The sequence below is a fragment of the Barbus barbus genome (assembly GCF_936440315.1).
Source record: "Barbus barbus genome assembly, chromosome: 34".
In the NCBI taxonomy this organism is placed as follows: Eukaryota; Metazoa; Chordata; class Actinopteri; order Cypriniformes; family Cyprinidae; genus Barbus; species Barbus barbus.
Window position 1 is genome coordinate 10,548,510 of NC_136762.1, and position 18,636 is coordinate 10,567,145.

At 35.7% G+C, this 18,636-nt stretch overlaps 1 protein-coding gene and 1 long non-coding RNA gene across 2 annotated transcripts in view; both read left to right on the forward strand.

Annotated features, from left to right (window-relative positions):
• Positions 1-2,417: 2,417 nt before the first annotated feature.
• On the forward strand, positions 2,418-5,224 carry LOC306854190 (DNA-directed RNA polymerase I subunit RPA34-like). Its single transcript, XM_079392013.1, has 3 exons — positions 2,418-2,642; positions 2,746-2,872; positions 3,518-5,224. The coding sequence occupies exons 1-3, from the start codon at positions 2,591-2,593 to the stop codon at positions 4,212-4,214; spliced, it is 876 nt and encodes a 291-aa protein (XP_079248139.1). The 5' UTR covers positions 2,418-2,590; the 3' UTR covers positions 4,215-5,224.
• A 113-nt stretch (positions 5,225-5,337) lies between these two features.
• The window catches only part of LOC306854058, a 28,307-nt gene continuing 15,008 nt past the window's right edge, over positions 5,338-18,636 (forward strand). Inside the window, exon 1 of the long non-coding RNA XR_013782798.1 lies at positions 5,338-5,546. This is a non-coding gene — a long non-coding RNA (uncharacterized lncRNA). The remainder of the gene's footprint in view (positions 5,547-18,636) is intronic.

Consider the following 18,636-nt stretch of genomic DNA (forward strand, 5'->3'; position numbering starts at 1 on the left):
CTCCCACCATGCTGTCAGAGAAGAGCTGATACTGATGCTTTTGAAGCATACGTGTCGTTTGATGATCAAGCTAATGAATGGCAGATATTTTCTCTATTTCTAATAAATAAGTAAATAAATTATTGCACCATTATTGCCAAGGAAAAAGATCTATTTTATAGATGTTATGTTTGACATTTTAAGAATACAAGCTATTAAAGCCTCTAGATGTGGTGAAGATGACTTGCTGAAGTTCAAACCGAGCATCAGAATGGGGAAGAAAGGGGATTTAAGTGACTTTGAACGTGGAATGGTTGTTGGTGCCAGATGGGCTGGTCTAAGTATTTAAGAAACTGCTGATCTACTGGGATTTTCACGCACAACCATCTCTAGGGTTTACAGAGAATGGTCCGAAAAAGAGAAAATATCCAGTGAGCGGCAATTGTGTGGAACGAAAATGCCTTGTTGATGTCAGAGGTCAGAGGAGAATGGGCAGACTGGTTAGAGATGATAAAAAGGCAACAGTAACTCAAATAACCACTTGTTACAACCAAGGTATGCACAATGGTGCATACCTTGGTGGTGTAATGGTGTGAGGGATATTTTCTTGGCAGACTTTGGTCCCCCTTAGTACCAATTGAGCATCGTTTAAACGCCACAGCCTACCTGAGTATTGTTGCTGACCACGTCCATCCCCATCCCTTTATGACTACAGTGTACCCATCTTCTGATGGCTACTTCCAGCAGGATAATGCACCATGTCACAAAGCTCAAATCATCTCAGACTGGTTTCTTGAACATGACAATGAGTTCACTTTACTCAAATGGTCTCCACAGTCACCAGATCTCAATCACAGTTGCCAAGTCCGTGTCATGAAAAAATCCCTGGTTGCGGGTTTTTGGCCTGATTTAAAAAATATATATGCTTTATAAGGGAAATCTGACAAGCAACTTCGTTTCTTTTATGTTTGCCGTATTCTCCAATGCATCGATTGATACATACTCTGTCTGCTCGCAGTTAATAGCCAACCAGTGCAATAATATAGGCTAAGTGCCGTAGGGTAATTTGCCAAATGTTCCGCCCCTCATTGGAGAAAAATCACATTCAAAAAGAAGGCGCGTGACGCTGTAATCCATGCTAGAAGTAGACCTAGAGGAGTGGGATGACTTTCTTTTAGCCTAATTTTTACAATGTTTTTGTAATGTATTAATTATCACGGGCTGTAATAAAAAAACAAGTGGTCATATCCTAATACTAAGAGTAAATACATTTGGTTCGAATAGCCTGGTATGGCAAGATGTCTTAAAATGTATTTCTTCTTAATCTTTTTTTAACCTTTAAACTTAGACCACATTGTTAGATTACCTTTTGACTTCATGAATAAACATAAAGGACAGCTTAAAGATTTTTTTATATATATATAATATTATATAATATAATATTTTCGTTTTTATTTTAATTTATCATAATATTTTTATATATATTTGTCTACCATATTTATTTGGCATTTTGTAATTTTGTTTATAGTTATGTATACATTATTTTATTTTAAATGGTAGAAAACCCTGTTTTTGACCTCAAAATAAAGCACTTTCCCTCTGCGCATGGCTGTGGGGACAGCAGTTTTGTGGTGCTAATATAATTAATTACAAACAAATATTGCCACATTGATGACTCAAGGTGTAATTGTTCAAATAACACAGTTTCATTTTTACAATATAAAAACAATTGTAACCAAGTGTTTTTCAAGTGTAATATTTCTGTAAAGGCTAGGGACAGAAAAATGGACATTTCCATAGAATGACCCCTATATATTTTAGGCTATAAATATGTGGCTATGTTACAGCTCCCCTTTGAAGCTCTTGTGTTTTTCTCCTTTTCCATCTCTCCAATCCTATTCTGCTCACAGGTGATTGGAGATATGTTTTGTTCCCACTTTTGTTGCAGTTTTTATGATTTTTGTAAAATAGCTTCTGTCAAAAGAGTGGTTTCAGTTTAATATGTCGCAGGCTCATTTATTGGTTATAAATAATTGTTAATAATATTGATGATAATAAATCATCAAAAAAAAAAAAAAAAAATTTGGACCAAAATCTCTGAGGAATGTTTCAAAAACCTTGTTGAATCTATGCCACGAAGAATTAAGGCAGTTCTGAAGGCAAAAGGGGGTCCAACCCGGCACTAGCAAGGTGTACCTAATAAAGTGGCCAGTGAGTGTGTATATATATATATATATATATATATATATATATGCTTATATAACATGCAAATATATATAGTCCGATTTTTCATTAATAAAATCAAAATTGTAATTTAGTCACACATTATTAATATTACATAAAATACACTTTATTCCTTCATATCGTGTCTATTATCACTGTTGTCGAACATAGTCTCACAGAAAAGCTTTATAAGTGCGCCCTCTGCTGTCGCTTACAGCCAGGGGTTCTCCAACTAATGTAGAAGTCTTTCCGGGTCAAAGTTGATTCCCTTCCATCCACATGCGATTCACATGTTTACATGGACATTTGTATTCGGAAGAACATACTGGTGACATTGACATCGGAAAACATTTATTACATACTGTTATAGTAAAAGCATAGCGCCGCTATGTCGGACAGTGAAGAAGAAGCTTGTGAACGCCGGACAGTAACGAAGAGAGGTGGGTGCTAACTCGCTAACACTGTTCAGTCTGTTCACTTCAGACAGTGAACTCAAATATGTCAATGGAAAGTATCTAATTTTATTTTCTCTTTTTTCCTCAGTTTCAAAGTACCAGTGTCCGGCTGACTTTGTGTCCATGATGTATGATTCTGCAAGTGCCTTTCAGGACGAAGATGGAGAGAAGGAATTATGGATCATCAAAGCCCCAGCTCGCTTCGATCCTAAATGGTACAAAATAGCTAATTGTTTTAAATATTTTATTGCAATTAATGTACATGTTTGCTAATAGGATATCCGTCATAATTTGAAACCAATTCTGAGGAGATAATCATCACACATAGTAATAATAATATGTAAAAAAATATATATATATATTTTTATTAATAGCAGAAAATCTATTAGTTGTTTTTTACATTCTTTTAGAACTTTTTGACTTGGGTATGAATTATTTCGAAAATACTGACAAGGTTACCATGGTCATGGAAAACCTGGAAATATTACTGTTGTGAAATATCAAAATTGTGATTGTCTTAAAAGTTACAGAACGCTCTACTGTGAACATGCATTCTTCTAGTCATGCTGTGCTTTGAAATATTTATGTAGATATTGTTCTTTTTAAATGCTCCTGTAGAACAAAAAAAACAAAAAAGTCTGTCCATTGAGGGTAACTGCTTGTGTGTTACTGGCTTAATGGTTTGAATGTATTAAATATACTGCTAGAAATCACCGCTAAAATTATTTGTAAAATTCATACTAAAAAACTTTATTAAACTAAATAAATATTATTAAAATAATATTTATTAATATTTATTAAAATAATAATTGAAAATGTGGTTTATCAATTTAACAATCATTGTTTTGTGTCCTTTGCAGCTTTGAAAACCTCCAAGTTCCCTTATCAGGACTGGAAACGGTCCAGTCTTCTGGCGTGACACCTCAGATCTACAGCGTCCTCAGCAGCAGAACGCCACCATCAGATCTCCATCTGCTCATTTCCAAAGGGAAACATCAGAAGCCTGTCCTCTGTTCCTCTGGCTTCAGTGGAGTCCTCAAGATCTCAGAGAGCTATGGAAACTGCGATGAGAACCAAGATCCCATTCCCATCCCGGCCGCTCCAGCTCCATCCATCCCAGCTGGTCTCAGGCAACGTTTCCAGCCTTTTGGTAGTTCCATTGCAGCTCACGTGCAAGATGAACTCACTGTAGTCTCTCCAACTGTTCCCAAGAGAACCAGTAAGGAACCGATCGAGGGTGAGGAGCGGAAAAAGAAGAAAAAGAAAAAGAAAGACAAGAGGCAAGAGGACAGTGAAGCAGTTTTTATCAAAGAAGAACAGACACAAATTGACTGTGATCAGTTAGAGTTATCTGAACTTAAGGAGGAAGAGCCGACGGAGGAGAGGAGGAGGAGGAAGAAGAAAAAGGTGAAGAAACAGAAGGAAAGACATAGTGAAGACTTGGTTGATGCAAGTTTAATATCTAAAACTGAGCCACTGGATCCTTCATATGATGATTGCATTGACACCCCAGGGAAAACTAAAAAGAAGAAAAAGAAAAGTAGTCGACACGAATAGACTGTCATAAGAACTAGGGATGTTTTATCAATTTGTCGTCATGTTCACAAACGCTTACTGTGATATTTCACTGTCAAATACAATTGAAAAACTCTGTCTTAAAATAATTCAAGGTTTCTGTGCAACATTCAGTATTACCTTATGCATTGATTCATTCTTGTACTTAAAATCATTTTTTATTGTATTTTACTGTCATTCAAGCAACTGCACATCACAGAGATGCTTTTTTATGTAATAGACCTTAGTCAGGTTAGATGTCATATTATTTAATATTGAAAATGAGTCACTAAGGGATAGACATACAGTCGTTACAGTGGTACACACTGTATAAAGGTCATTGACCATTTAATTTTCACAACTCGCAGTTAATGTGAATCTGAATAAACTCGCCCAATGTTTTGTGAGCTGAACAAATGCTGTGTTGTTAAACAACAGTACAATCCATTGAATGCACTATACTTTTGTCCCTTACAGCCTTGTTTTATTCTTGTTAAAAAATGATGGTGCTTCCTTAACTAAGGTCTATACAAGCATTAAATAAAAAAATCACATCATTCATTCACTCACCTTTCATGCACATGCCCCCTCAGATTTTTGAGCCAAGTGAATTTTGAATTCAGCTTCCAAAAGACAAAAAATAGCTGATTAATTTTTTCTATATTTAATACAATCACACCTGCGTGATTAGAACATCAGCTGCTAAATTCAAATCTGTGTTCGCTGTAAAAATGTTCTTTGCTCTCTTTCTGTACAATGAAAGCCTAACTTACAATGTTTTATTCTCATTAACTTTAAATGTTAAATTCACATTAAATATAAAGTCAGTCGCATAAAAATATCTTATGTCATGACATCCATATCTGTTAATTTAGTAAACAGACAGGTTTTTATGCATAGTTATTACATTATTAGGCTACTTTGACCATCGCCCACTAAATCAACTAACATAATCTATAAAGGTGAGAATCAAGATATTTCATTATGTAGTTAATGCGTTTGGGAATGTTTCGAATAAAAAGGAAAAAATAAATAAAACAATTGCTGTTGTGGCTGCTGTCACATGAGGACCCCCTTCAAACACCGCGGTTCGCCGGTAGGTGGCGACAGAGCTCCCTCTGCCGCTGAGAACGCTGAAGGTCCGCCGCTTGTTCTGCACTGAGGTATGGTCATGTTTTCTAATGAGAACCGGCACGTTTGCCGCCTGCAAATTCGGTTTCTCTGCCCCTCCCACTGCGCACATGCAGGTAAAGCTCAACATCCCGGAGTCCAATGGGATCACATGAGGAATTTCACAGAGGAGCTGCTTACATCTGCGTTCATCGGGAATTTAAAGTAGGCTGCACCTGCTAAAACTCTCAATGAGAACTTTTTACATAAACTATTTATATATATATATATATATATATATATGCACACACACACACACAGTGAAGAACTTAAAATGCGTTGATTATTTTATGTGCACCTGTTTCCAACACTTTGCATCGTTTGCCAAATATTTTCTGAGTTTGAGTCACAGAAAGACGGTAATCGCGTCCGTGCAACTCGTTTGGCTTGTTTTTTATTTCCCATATAAACTCATCAATAAAAAAAATTCCCGCGATATGCCACAGGCGTTATGAGATGCTTGAACATTGCTGGGTGTCTGGTGAAGCAGATACATAATTGAATGCAGTCTGAAGTTTGGAAGCAACGTGCCCAGACTGCAAAGCAAGGAGAGGGGACCTATGCACCCTAAACCGATGCAAGACGATAAGGTTTGGGTGGGGGCTGGGGGGGTTATGATTTTTTCTTCTTTTTTTTAGCCAATCTCGTTTGTGCACACCCTCCCCCTTTTCACTGCAGCAATTCTTGTCTTTCTCCACTGTGGTGATCCCCCTCTCTCTCTCTCTCTCTCTCTCAGTGTTCAGAGTGCTCCACGCGGCCTGCAGCATTTGGGGGGTGGTTACCATAGCAACGCGGATTTGACAAGGACCACGGAGCCGCGCGCGGCGTTCGAAATTAGGTTCTATTCTATAGATGCCCCCCCCCCCCCCCCCCCCCCCCCCCCCCCCAATTAGAGAAGCACCAGAGTCCACCAGAATACACAACATTTTCTTCACGTCAAGACGCGGTAGTCACTATTTCCAGTGCTCGAATTGAATCAAGTCTTATGGGGGGTCCCCACCATCAGACTTTTTTTTTTTTTTTTGGTGGGGGTGGGGGTTAGTCTCGCAATATACAATTTATACAAAATAAACAATATATTTGATCATAATATGCATAACTATATACTATTTAATGTTGCATAACAAAGAGAGATAAGCTACTATTCTTCTTTTAAATGGCTTACTCCAAGTAAAAATGTCTGAGGGACCCCCCTAAGTCTATTTTTTACTTCTTATGGGGGGTCCCTAATGCCTTATGGGGGGTCCCGGATCCCCCCAGCCCCCCTTCAATTCGAGCAGTGACTATTTCTACTTGATAAATTCTATTCAAGTGTTTGTTTGGGATGAATTACTGCACCAGAAACTTGTTTGCATACTAATGCGTCGACATGACTCACTCAAAGCAGTCGATTCCAAAATGTGTCATTTGAGCCTCCTCTGCAGCAGCAAGGAATTCAGGGAGCTTTTCAGTGCAGTTTCACCTCTCGTTTACATTTCTGTAAACACCTTATTCTTGAATGCAGAAGTATCCTAAGCCTATGGGCGAGACTTCCGGTTCATTAACCACAACAAGAAGAATAATGACAATGTGCAGAAAGTTAAAACTGTTTGCACTACAAACCAGTGTGCTCATAATTAAGATAATGCATTAAAATAATATGGTAAGACACTAATTTGCAATATCAAGCAGCAAAACTAGCTGTTTAATACAGCTAAAATAGCTGGATGCTGAGGAGACCGGAAGCCAGACCCATAAAATTGACAAATAGCTGCAGTAAAATAAGGTGGTTGTTTATTTATTTAGTTATTTATTGTGTGGTTGATTGTATTTATGAAGTCTGCAGGAATGCAATTGGATTCGGGCTCCTGCATTGCATTAAAAGAGAATAATATAAGTGATTCACACCCAAATCAAATCAGACATATCTTATAAAAGCAGCAGGCCTTTCAACTGGTTGCCATGACAACCACAATGCCATTTTTCCCCTCATTGTTTCCTTACCCACCTCTATGAATGTGTTCGTATCATGAGAGCACTCAGTGACTCGGTTTCTATCACTGACCAAGATGTGCTGCCTGAAATATAGTTTTATTTTTATATAAAGAAGAAAAAAAATCCAGACCAGCCTTTCAAAACAACTTTTGGCTGGGATGATAAAGGCTGTAGTGGAGATCGGCCAAACTCAACAGATGCCTGTGCACATTGTGTCCTACAAATAAATATTTTGTTATGTTTTTCTAATATATATATATATATATATATATATATATATATATAGGCTGTGTGTATAATATATATAAATTAATTGATTAATTATTACTTTTTTGCTGTTCTCCATCTGAAACGCCTACTGCCGCTGTGTTCTACAAATACATATTTACATATATAACATATACAAATATATAATGTATATCTAAAAAATATATTATATATATGCAATTTATTTATAAAATATTATTAACGCTTTTCTATTTTGATTTCCAACTACTGCTGATGTGTCATATGGTTTTGTAGTATGGCAAATGTTTTGTGTGAAATTGGGCAGTTACTAATGTTGTTGTTACTCTCATTGTAGTTTAAATAAAAAACCAGAATATTTGTTGAAATTATGCCATTTTCTCTCTCTGCCCAAACGAAAACCCAACAAGCCTTATTTTGTCTGAGGCCAGGGTTCGTTGTGGCGACTGCATGACCCGTTAGGGTAGGCCGACACTGCCTCTGCCAGACATGCTGTGTTTCCATCTGTCCAAGGGTCACTTACTCCCCACCGGTGCCAAACGCACGCTTCCCTCTGCGCAGCTCTGACATCTTCTCCATTTCTGCCTCTTTTTCATGGCTTGTCGAGATAAAAGGGAGAGTGCAGATGGAAACTGGGTCATTAGAGCTTTTTATAACCTCATGGAATTGTTGTTAGATTTAACCTTCAGGTGCTAGCTGCTTTTGCTAAAACTGTGGAAAAATGGGGGGAAGATGTTGGTAAAGTAGGCTAATTGGGAGCTGAGTCGAATTTGTGATTCAAATTAAAGAGAGGATTTCCTTTTCTGTGTACAGAATTGTTGTTTAGACATACCTTGTCATTGCTTAGGGAGTGCCATTATTTTTATTTTTTCTGTCATTTGTGTGAGTTTGGATAAACAGTGTGTGTGTGTGTGTGTGTGTGTGTGTGTGTGTGTGTGTGTGTGTGTATGTATGTATATATATAAATATAATCTTGACAGATTACGTGTAATCAGTTACTACCCAGCACTGTGTGTGTGTGTTTGTATATATATTTAGTACATTTCATTTGTTTATTTAGTTATTTATATAGGGGCTATATATACACACACAAACACACACACACACACACATATATATATATATATATATATATGGGCTGTATTTCCCAAAAGCATTGCAAGCCTAAGTAGATAGAAACCGTTGGCGCAGATAGTCTCTGTCATATACTTAGTCTTACAGTATTTTTGGGAAAAGCAGCCCTGCATTGTTGCGTGGATGGTGGCACTGCATACCTGCCCTGTGTGTGTATATATATATATATATATATATATATATATATATATATATATATATATGTGTATTTACATTTACATTTAGTACATTTCATTTAGTTATTTATTTATTTAGTTAGTTAGTTCTTTATATATCATATAATACATATATACAGTCATGGCCAAAAATATCGGCACCCTTGGTAAATATGATCAAAGAAGGCTGTGAAAATTAATCTGCATTGTTAATCTTTTTGATCTTTTATTTTAAAAAATCACAAAAATCTAACCTTTCATTGGATAATAAGAATTTAAAATGAGGGGGAAATATCATGATGAAATAAATGTTTTTCTCAAATACAGGTTGGACACAATTATTGGCAGCCCTAGAAATTCTTATATCTCTGAAGTATATTCCCATTCATATTCACAATTTTGAGCACTCCAGGGTGATTATGACCATGAAATTATCCAGCCATGGCTTCCTGTTTCACAGAAATATAAATAGGAGGGAAAACAAAGCCCAAATTACCTTAATCATCCATCACAATGAGAAAAACCAAAGAATATATTCCTGATGTGCAGCAAAAGATAATTGAGCTTCACAAATTAGTGAAGTGGCTTTAAGAAAAGAGCTAGAGCAGTGAAAATTCCCATTTCCACCATCAGGGCAATGATTAAGAATTTTCAATCAACAGAAAATGTTATGAATCTGCCTGGAAGAGGATGTGTGTCTATATCGTCTTAATGCACGGTGAGAGGGAGAGTTTTGAGTGGCTAAAGACTGTCCAAGGACCACAGCTTGAGAATTGCAGAAAATAGTTGAGTCTCGGGGTCAGAAAACCTTAAAACAAATTGTCAAACAGCACCTACATCACCACAAGTTGTTTGGGAGGGTTTCAAGAAAAATTCTCCTAGCTCATCCAAAAACAAACTCCAGCATATTCAGTTATCAGACACGACTGGAACTTCAAATGGGACTGGCTTCTATGGTCAGATGAAACTAAAAAATGAGCGTTTTAGCAGCAAACACTCAAGATGGGTTTGGTGAACACAGGGATAAAAAGTACCCCATGTGTACCATGAAATATACTGCTGTATTTTTGATGTTGTGGGCCTTTATTTCTGCTGGAGGTCCTGGACATCTTGTTCAGACACATGGCATCATGGATTCTATAAAATACCAACCGATAAAAAATTCAATAAGTGACTGACTCTGTTAGAAATCTTATAATGGGCCATGTTTGGATCTTCCAACCGTACAATAATCCAAACACAAACCTCAAAAACAACACAAAAATCAGGCACTGAGCACTAAACCAAGCTTCTGCTATGGCCATTCCAGTCCTCTGACCTGAACCCTGTAGAAAATGAGTGAGGTGAACTGAAGAGAAGAAGCACCAACATGGAGCTGGGAATCTAAAGGGTCTGGAGAGATTCTGGATGAAGGAATGGTCTCTGATCTCTTGTCAGGTGTTCTCTAACCTCATCAGGCATTATAGGAGAAAATTTAGAGCTGTTAAACTGGCAAATGGAGGTTTCAAAAAGTATTGAATAAAAGGGTGCTATTAATTGGGGTCAATGTGTATTAGAGAAAAACATTTATTTCATAATGATATTTCCCCCCATTTTAAATTCTTATTCTCCAATGAAAGGTTAGATTGTTGTGAATTTTTTAAATAAAAGATCAAAAGGATTAACAATGCAGATTCATTTTCACAGCCTTCTTTGATCATATTTACCAAGGGTGCCGATATTTTTGGCCATGACTGAATATATATACACACACACACACACACACACACACATACATACATACAGATATACAGTATATACATACATATACATATATATATTTATATATTTTTTTCCTGCATTTATTTGCTATTTTCATAACTTTGGAAAGCAAAAGACCAATTAGAAATAGCATTCGCAAACCTATTTCACTTCCGCAATATGATATATTTCAGAATTAAACAGGATATTCAACAAGAATAAAGGAATTTCAGAAATTAACTGTATTGTGAAAAGGGAGGATTTATCACTGTAATGGTATTTAACAACCAATTATACTGTTAACTATTGGCTGTTAACTGTTTTAGATAGGCTCCAACATTAGCCTAAATGAATATAAATGAATATCTGATGAACATTAATTAATGTTTTGATGTCAGTTGAAAGGGGCAGTTGTTTTACTTTGAAATGTGTGCTCATTCGAAATAGGAACCATTTTGATGTCCTTTTGACTTTAAAAACAAGTATAGGTACACTCTTAAAAATGAAGACTGCAAATATAAGGCATTTTGCAGCAATGCCATTTGGTTCCCAAAAGAACCTTTCAGTGAATAGTTCTTAAAAGTACTATTTTCTTCTTAGTGTGATTAATATTTTAATAACCTTTTTCTGTTATAAAGAACCTTTTCTTTTACAGTCCAGGTGGTTCTATGGATGTTAAAGGTTCTTCATGGAACCATCAATACAATAATGAACCTTTATTTTTTATAGAGTAATGCTGGAAGTGTACTTTTAAGCATACTTGCATAAAGCTTATACTGATTATAAGCACTTGCATAAGATACTTTTTTTCCTTTTGATCAGCAAGCTGTGATATTACCGTCCATTGGATTTCTGCAGTACTAAAATCCATCATAAAACCAATAGAGAACACATATTACACACACCAGATTCAAGGGTGCTAGTCTGCTCAAGAGCCTGGCAAATTGTTCCTCCTTTCAACTCACCATAAAATGTTCCTTCTATGGTCTTTAAAAGTGCTGTGGCGAGTTGCTTAGAAAGGTCACAAGACATGTATTTCATCTCCTTGTGGCTGAGTGAAAGAGATAAATGGATCCCCTCGGCACTCGGCCTGTCTTCAGTGGGTGTTACCCTGGCGGTTGATGTCTTCTGGAGGACAGGAGTTGGGGAGGCAGGCTGTAGAGCAACATGTCACCTCAGTGTCAAAGATATGATTATGTTTATTTAACGTAACTTTTTCAAGTAGGTGTTTGAGTTTAAGAGCTCAGTTTATTTAAATGAGCTTTTAGGAATATTAGATGCTGGAAGAAGTTCAATGCTGGATCTTCATCAGTGAGTCTTGGTTAAATACTGTAGGCCTCCTACCAGAGACTTGAATGTCCACAATGATAGTTTATCATCAGAGGACATATTGTGCTCAGTCAGAAGGCTCTGACCAGTTTCTATGGTGATTAAATAAAAGCTTGCCGTGTTGTGTGCTGTTTACAGTTGCATTTATGTCTTTATTATAAATCTATATTTTATTTCAGTCTACTGGAAATGGCTATGTTGGTTTTATATCCTACAAATTGCACTAAAATACAATTTCAAACCCAGTCTGTTTAAACATTAAAGTTAAAGTGTGTCATTTTGTGCCAGTAACAACCAAATGGAACTGAAATATAATCACTGTTTGAAAAGTATTTTTTTCTCACTATACATATTTTAAAAAAAAATAAAAAAACAGAGAAGACAGAGCAGTGTCAGCTTTCAAATTTTGTCATTTTGTAAGAAATTCAAACAATAAATACTGCTTTATGGACCTTTAATGTGTCGTGACAGATCGCTGTAGCGCCTCAGTTCAAGCGGCATGTCAAGCAATCATCTCTTCATCTTTACTATTAATAGTGAGAAATAAACATGAATGAACATCAGAAAGTATCTTGTTTCATCCACAGAAAAACGTCAATAAAACATTTTTTAAGTTCAAGTCAACCAACGTTAATCTACTCTATGGTCTAGTTAGTTTGCCAGAGAAAAATTGTAGATTCAGCATTATATGATTGGTCAGATCGCCTGTCAATCAAACACCCTTTGACAGGTCAAACTACCATTCAAAAATAGCTTTGTTTTCTCAGTGTACATAATTTTAAATATATATTTTTTAATTAAAATTTGATATACTTTATATTTTATTTATAAAAATTGGGTATACTTTGTATTTATTCATAATTGTATAGAAATATGTAATATATATATATATATATATATATTTGTTTATCTATCTGAACTAATATCATGCATTATGAATTTTATCTGACATTTTTCCCCATTTGCTCATTTATTTGATTGTCTTGCACATGATGCTGCAACAGAAAAAAGTGACACACTTTACCTTGTTAATAGTAGTTATTTTGTTTGGGTATGCACTTTGATGTGTATTTCAGTTTACAGTTTTCTATCTAGTACATTTCAGCAAGTCTTTTCTCACAAAGACTCTCTTCACAGACATGTAGATTTATCATTGCATCCCGGGTGTCTCGCACCGTCAACCTACACAGAAAGCGTGGAGACATTTATACAAGAACTGAGACCTTTCTTATTTTATCTTGCGTCTTGGGAATATAAATTGTTGTCTTCATTGTGCTCCAGTCATATTTGTGGCAAGCAGTGACCCAATTAAGCCCCTCAGAGGTGTGAAGTTGCAGTTGCGCAGACAGACTCTAACTTGTGCATTTATATCCCTCATTAGCCCAGCAGAGTTCATCAGCGCTAACGTACATCACCTGAAAGACTTTGGAGATAGACTTTCATGTACAGCACCAAGGCTAATTACAGTTAGAAGCAAGAATTCATGGATAATTAGAAAATAATGCACACTTGAAAGATAAGGAAAGCGTGACCTATATAAGGTCCACTCTACTGTAATTTGTCATAAGAATGGCTTAGGCCTCAGCAATATACTGTAAAAAACAAATTTATTAAAGCATATGCTCATGAACAAAAAGAAAAGAAACAACAACTGCAGAAATGCAGAACATATCATATGTACCATAAAATTGATAAAAACAAATCACTGTACACGCTACAGTGCTTTAAAATCACAGCTTTGCATTGCAACTTTCTTAATTTATTTCTTTATCTTATGTACATATAGTCATAAAACACAGATGTTAAAAGTTATTCTTTATATTACGAACGAACTCTAGGATAATTTATCAGCTTCATTTGTTAGAAATATTACAACAGCAAGAAACATAAACCCATACAAAACTATTACAATCATTTTCCGTGTTTTTGTGTTGACCGATGAAACCAGTTTGAATTGAGTGAAATGGAACTGGGCGGATATTTTGGTCTGTCAAAAACAAATGCAGGCGTTCCCACTTAAGGAAATGCTATACTCTTTAAGTAAAGAAAAGGGGAGGACAATTTAATTAGAATAAAGAGTTTAAATATGGCCTTTTATGACTAGAGGATGAAGTTTACTTTCACAGTAAAGAGAAAGTGTTTTCTTGCTACAGCGTAGTCTCTTTTTAAATTGCACTTTTTAAACACAAACAATCAAGTAACTGAGAAAAAAATTCTTATAAATGTACATTAATTAGAGTGATTTATCAATTGTTTTTGTCAATTTTGTACTATTTTGTCAAAATACATTGAATACATTTTGTTGCAACATTCAAACAAATATATCAAAGCCATAAAAAGGTAGCTTATAAAGTTTTGAACATTATTGCTGATCAAAGGACATATTCTTATGGACCACCACCTGATTTGGTTTCATCTTAGGAACAGTTTTCATGGTCAGATTTGTACATTGAAGACTAGCATTAGTCACTGATATTGTATCTTCGGTTGGTATATTCACATGTACACAAAGTAATCTGAGGACAAAGTGATTTTCTACTGCGACTCAGATTGCTGACTTTCGTTTTATAGTCTTCCTGTGGACCAGATTTAATCTCGCTTTGACGTGACAGCTACTCTCTGTATCAGCACAAGCCTTCATGTATCCAAGATGCACTAGCTTTAAATCGATTAGACTGCGCCGCTCTGACTGAACCTGTATCCTAGCTGTTTTTAAAGAGTCAACCCTATTAAAAGTAGAAATTTCATGCTGAATTCATGCTGTTCACTTCAGCACCACCGCACACACAGAAACCTGTTGTGAAGCTGAGGAAACAAGAGGGACAGCACTGTTCATTTATAACTGCAGCTCATGCATTCCTGAGGCCTGTTTGCAGCCAGAAAGCTGTTGCTCAAACTGCAAATCAAAATGATTTACTCTTACACATTTGTAGTGACAGATGTTGTCTTTTTTTCAGTCTTCAGCGTTTTTCTGCATATAATTGCAATTTATAAAGATGCATATAGGAAGGTGGTACTTTAGTAATTTTATATACAAATCTACCAATGTACAGTGGCCCCAAAAAGTGTAAGCCCAGTTAAAATTGATTAAACATGCCAAACAAAATAATCAATTTATTAAATATTATTCAATATATATATAAAATATAAAACTGATATATTAGTTATATTTCTAAAACTTTGTAATAGTAATATTAGTATAATTTATATTTGGAATATTTAAATATAATGTGTGCGTGTCTGTGTGTGTGTGTGTGTATTTTGTATCAAGTCACTGCATTAGGGAAAAAAAAACTATATATATATATATATATATATATATATATATATATATTTTTTTTTTATATATATATATATATTAGGGAAGAATTCATTTAAATTTTATGTAACTTCTATAAAGTTAAATATATAATATATATATATATATATATATATATATATATATATATATATATATATATATATATATATATATATATTTAACATATATAACATATTTATAACAGATAACTCCGTTTTTAACAATTTTCAAAAATCATGTTTCTTCATTGTGCATTCCAATTAATCTCAGTCAAACTGCAGTTGGGTTATTTTGATTATATAAAAATAACTTTTAAAAAATACAGCTAACTAACACAATAAAAACATGATAACATGATAAAAACATGATTTAAAAAAAAAAAACAGTTATCCGTTTTTACAAATAAACTATCTCTATTTTAGATTTAAAAAATATATTTATTTAAACTATATCTAAAATATCTATTTTATATCTATAAAATGTATAACTACTGTAAAATATATATATATATACATATATATAAATAACTAATGTAATGAAATTCATACATTTTAAATGTCCAAATACTTTTTAGGGCCAATGTGACTAATCTGACTTAAAAGGAGCAACAGATAGTGTTCAGCAAATTCACATACAGTATTGAAGGTAAATGCAAAGACAGTCCGTCTTAATAAAAATAGCTGAGAGTGGCCGACGCGATCTCAGGACAGAGTACTGCTCGTTCTCCCTTGAAATGTGCTGGACTAAGGACTGGAGATCTTTGCATGTTCCACAGGTCTGCTTTCCAACTCAAGAGATTTATGAGAGCTGAGAGCATATTCTTGTCTGCTTCTTGCTCTCTCTCTTACTCCTTTTACGCCCCCTCCGAGGAGAGAAGGAGGGCAGAAACAGTTAGGCTTGCTTTCTGGAACAGCTGGGCTGAAACGAGGAAAAGCCTGTTGGGTTTGAGGTGAGGGGAAGGAACTGAGCTGGAGCAGGGGAAAATCAATCATGGCCTAAGGCTGGTAAAGGTGTACAATTAGCGAGATTGGATACATTTGAAATGATGGAGCTTCGGCTACACCAGCTCACCATTCCCAGTGGAGAAAGAGAGAGGGAGTGATAATTTCACTTGAAAGACCTAATTATTCATCATGACAGTTTCCATGTTTAAAAAGGAGCTCGGAGCTTTGGGCCGAGTTATGGATGCAGATATGGATATCACAAGATCGGAAAACATTCCTACATAAGATTTTTACCAGAGCGTATATCCATCTGGGACTTCTAGAAGCTGCCTTTCATTTAAATTATTTTGTAAAATTATTTACCGACTTATTGCAAAACATCTTATTAGAATTGAACACTGTGTTTAAAAGACCATCACTAAAAAATATCTGTTTTGTCTGAACGCTGGAGATACTTCTTTAGTGTATGGTTGGTTTGGTGAGACAGGTTTTAAATCATGCGTTGAATGTTAATTTCCCTGGGGTCTCCACCACAGATCAATGTGCTGGAAGCCAACATGACGACCAGTCAACCTCTCTGACCGATGGCTATATTGGGATTTTCCACGGTGCTTTTAGCTGGTGTTGGCTTTGGAGACATGTTGGGAAGGTGAAGGTGGTTTTTGCAGGTTGGATGAATTAGTGCACAGAAAAAGTGGGTGGATGACAATGATCAAGAGACTTTATCATGTTTTTGAACTCATCTTGAATTGACTTCATCCTGAAACCACATGCATTAAGAGCAAAAACAACCAAGCATGTGATGGCAAATTACATTGTTACATCACACACGCTGCATTTGCATATCAGTCACACTTGAGACACCCATACGAGTATGATTTTTTTCAGGCTTATTTCACTGATGCACTATTTAAAATGTTTTCTTACTAGCTTTATTTAAATATTTAAACTCTAACATGTAGATGTCAGTTCCATTAAAACATCCATGTGATGGATTTCATTTTCATATATTAAATAAAGGTAAAATCTGTAAATATAAAAACAAAATTGATACATTTCCCCCTCATGTAACTTACCTCATAAACTTTACAGTCGATGTTGTAAGTGGCCCTTCAAACTCTACCCACGTGTCCCTGATACTTCCAGTACATCCTTTATTTTCACTGTCACCATATACAAATATGAACCAATTCTATACAGTAACGCAATCACATTATTTTTTTTTCTTTTCGGACCATAGTCCGGTACCTTTCTCCAAGATATGCGAGATGAACACTGACATCAATGTAGTTTATTATTAGCAACTAAACGTAGCTCTAACTTTACACTGTACCAGCCATTCTGACATTTAAAAAAATGTAAGTCATTGCAAAAAAGAGGAACATGCAATGTTTCCAAAATGCCTCAGTTAACACATAACTCCACGTCACATAGAAATTATCATTTAAAATGAAGTCACTTTCGAAATGACGTAATTATTAAATAATTGTCTTTGAACTCCTACACATTCTTTCAACAGCGTTGGTCTCGTTAAGTTGTAAACATTACAGCATTTTGTTTGCTCCTTTAATTGGGTGCATATCATTCTTTTGTTGTTGTTGTCTTTTTTTTTTTTTTTTCTTGAAGAACACTTGATAAGCGATCGTACATGGTAAATTGTCTTTGGGCTCCTTAAAAAGCTTGAGGGAGAGCTGGGTTGTGGTTCTGTGAGTTCACAGAGTAAGGTAGATTACGTAAACACCCTGAGAGTCACTTGTCTGTTTTTTCTTTTTTTTCTTCTTTTTTTAAAATTATCAATAATTTAATAATTTGGGCCTGGCCCCGGCAGCCGGTAAGGGATGGTGGCGGATCATGAGCGGAGGGCAAGTTGACTGGCAACTGCCTCCTCTGCAGGCATGAGAACAGAGTTAATGTGGGTCTGGTCGAGTAGTATGTTATCGATGGAGAACATCACATGGCGTGGGAGGTGCGTGGCGAGGGAATGGCTCATAAGGGGGGGAGGGTAAAGGTAGTGGTGGAAAGTGGTTGGCAAACGGAGGAGGGGGAGTTATGAACGATCAAAATCAACTAGGCTTACATGATGGGATTGAGCTATAACATCAGCAGGTTCCATTGGTAAATGGAAACCCAACAGATTTTAGCTTTAGGTGGACAGAAGACATAACACCCACCCGGCCAAGCCTCTCACAAGCAGTCGCATTCGTTCATTCTTTCATTCGTTCGCTCGCATCACTCACCAAGCATGGCCCCTCCCCCAAGACCGAGCACATGGTTTCAGGCACGAACTTGCAATGTGTTATTTGATGAAACTGAGTGTAGTGGGAGGTGAAGAATAAGACAACAGAAGACAGGTGATGGTAAAATGAACATTTATAATGACTGCTGTTGCTGTCGGAAAATAATAACCCTTAAATAAAAAAGAAAAAAAGAAA

Excerpts from the sequence above, each read along its gene's own strand:
- LOC306854190 (XM_079392013.1), top strand. The coding sequence starts at position 2,591 with ATGTCGGACAGTGAAGAAGAAGCTTGTGAACGCCGGACAGTAACGAAG. Across the intron at positions 2,643-2,745 it reads CCGGACAGTAACGAAGAGAG|TTTCAAAGTACCAGTGTCCG; the intron begins GTGGGTGCTAAC and ends TTTTTTCCTCAG. Across the intron at positions 2,873-3,517 it reads GCTCGCTTCGATCCTAAATG|CTTTGAAAACCTCCAAGTTC; the intron begins GTACAAAATAGC and ends TGTCCTTTGCAG.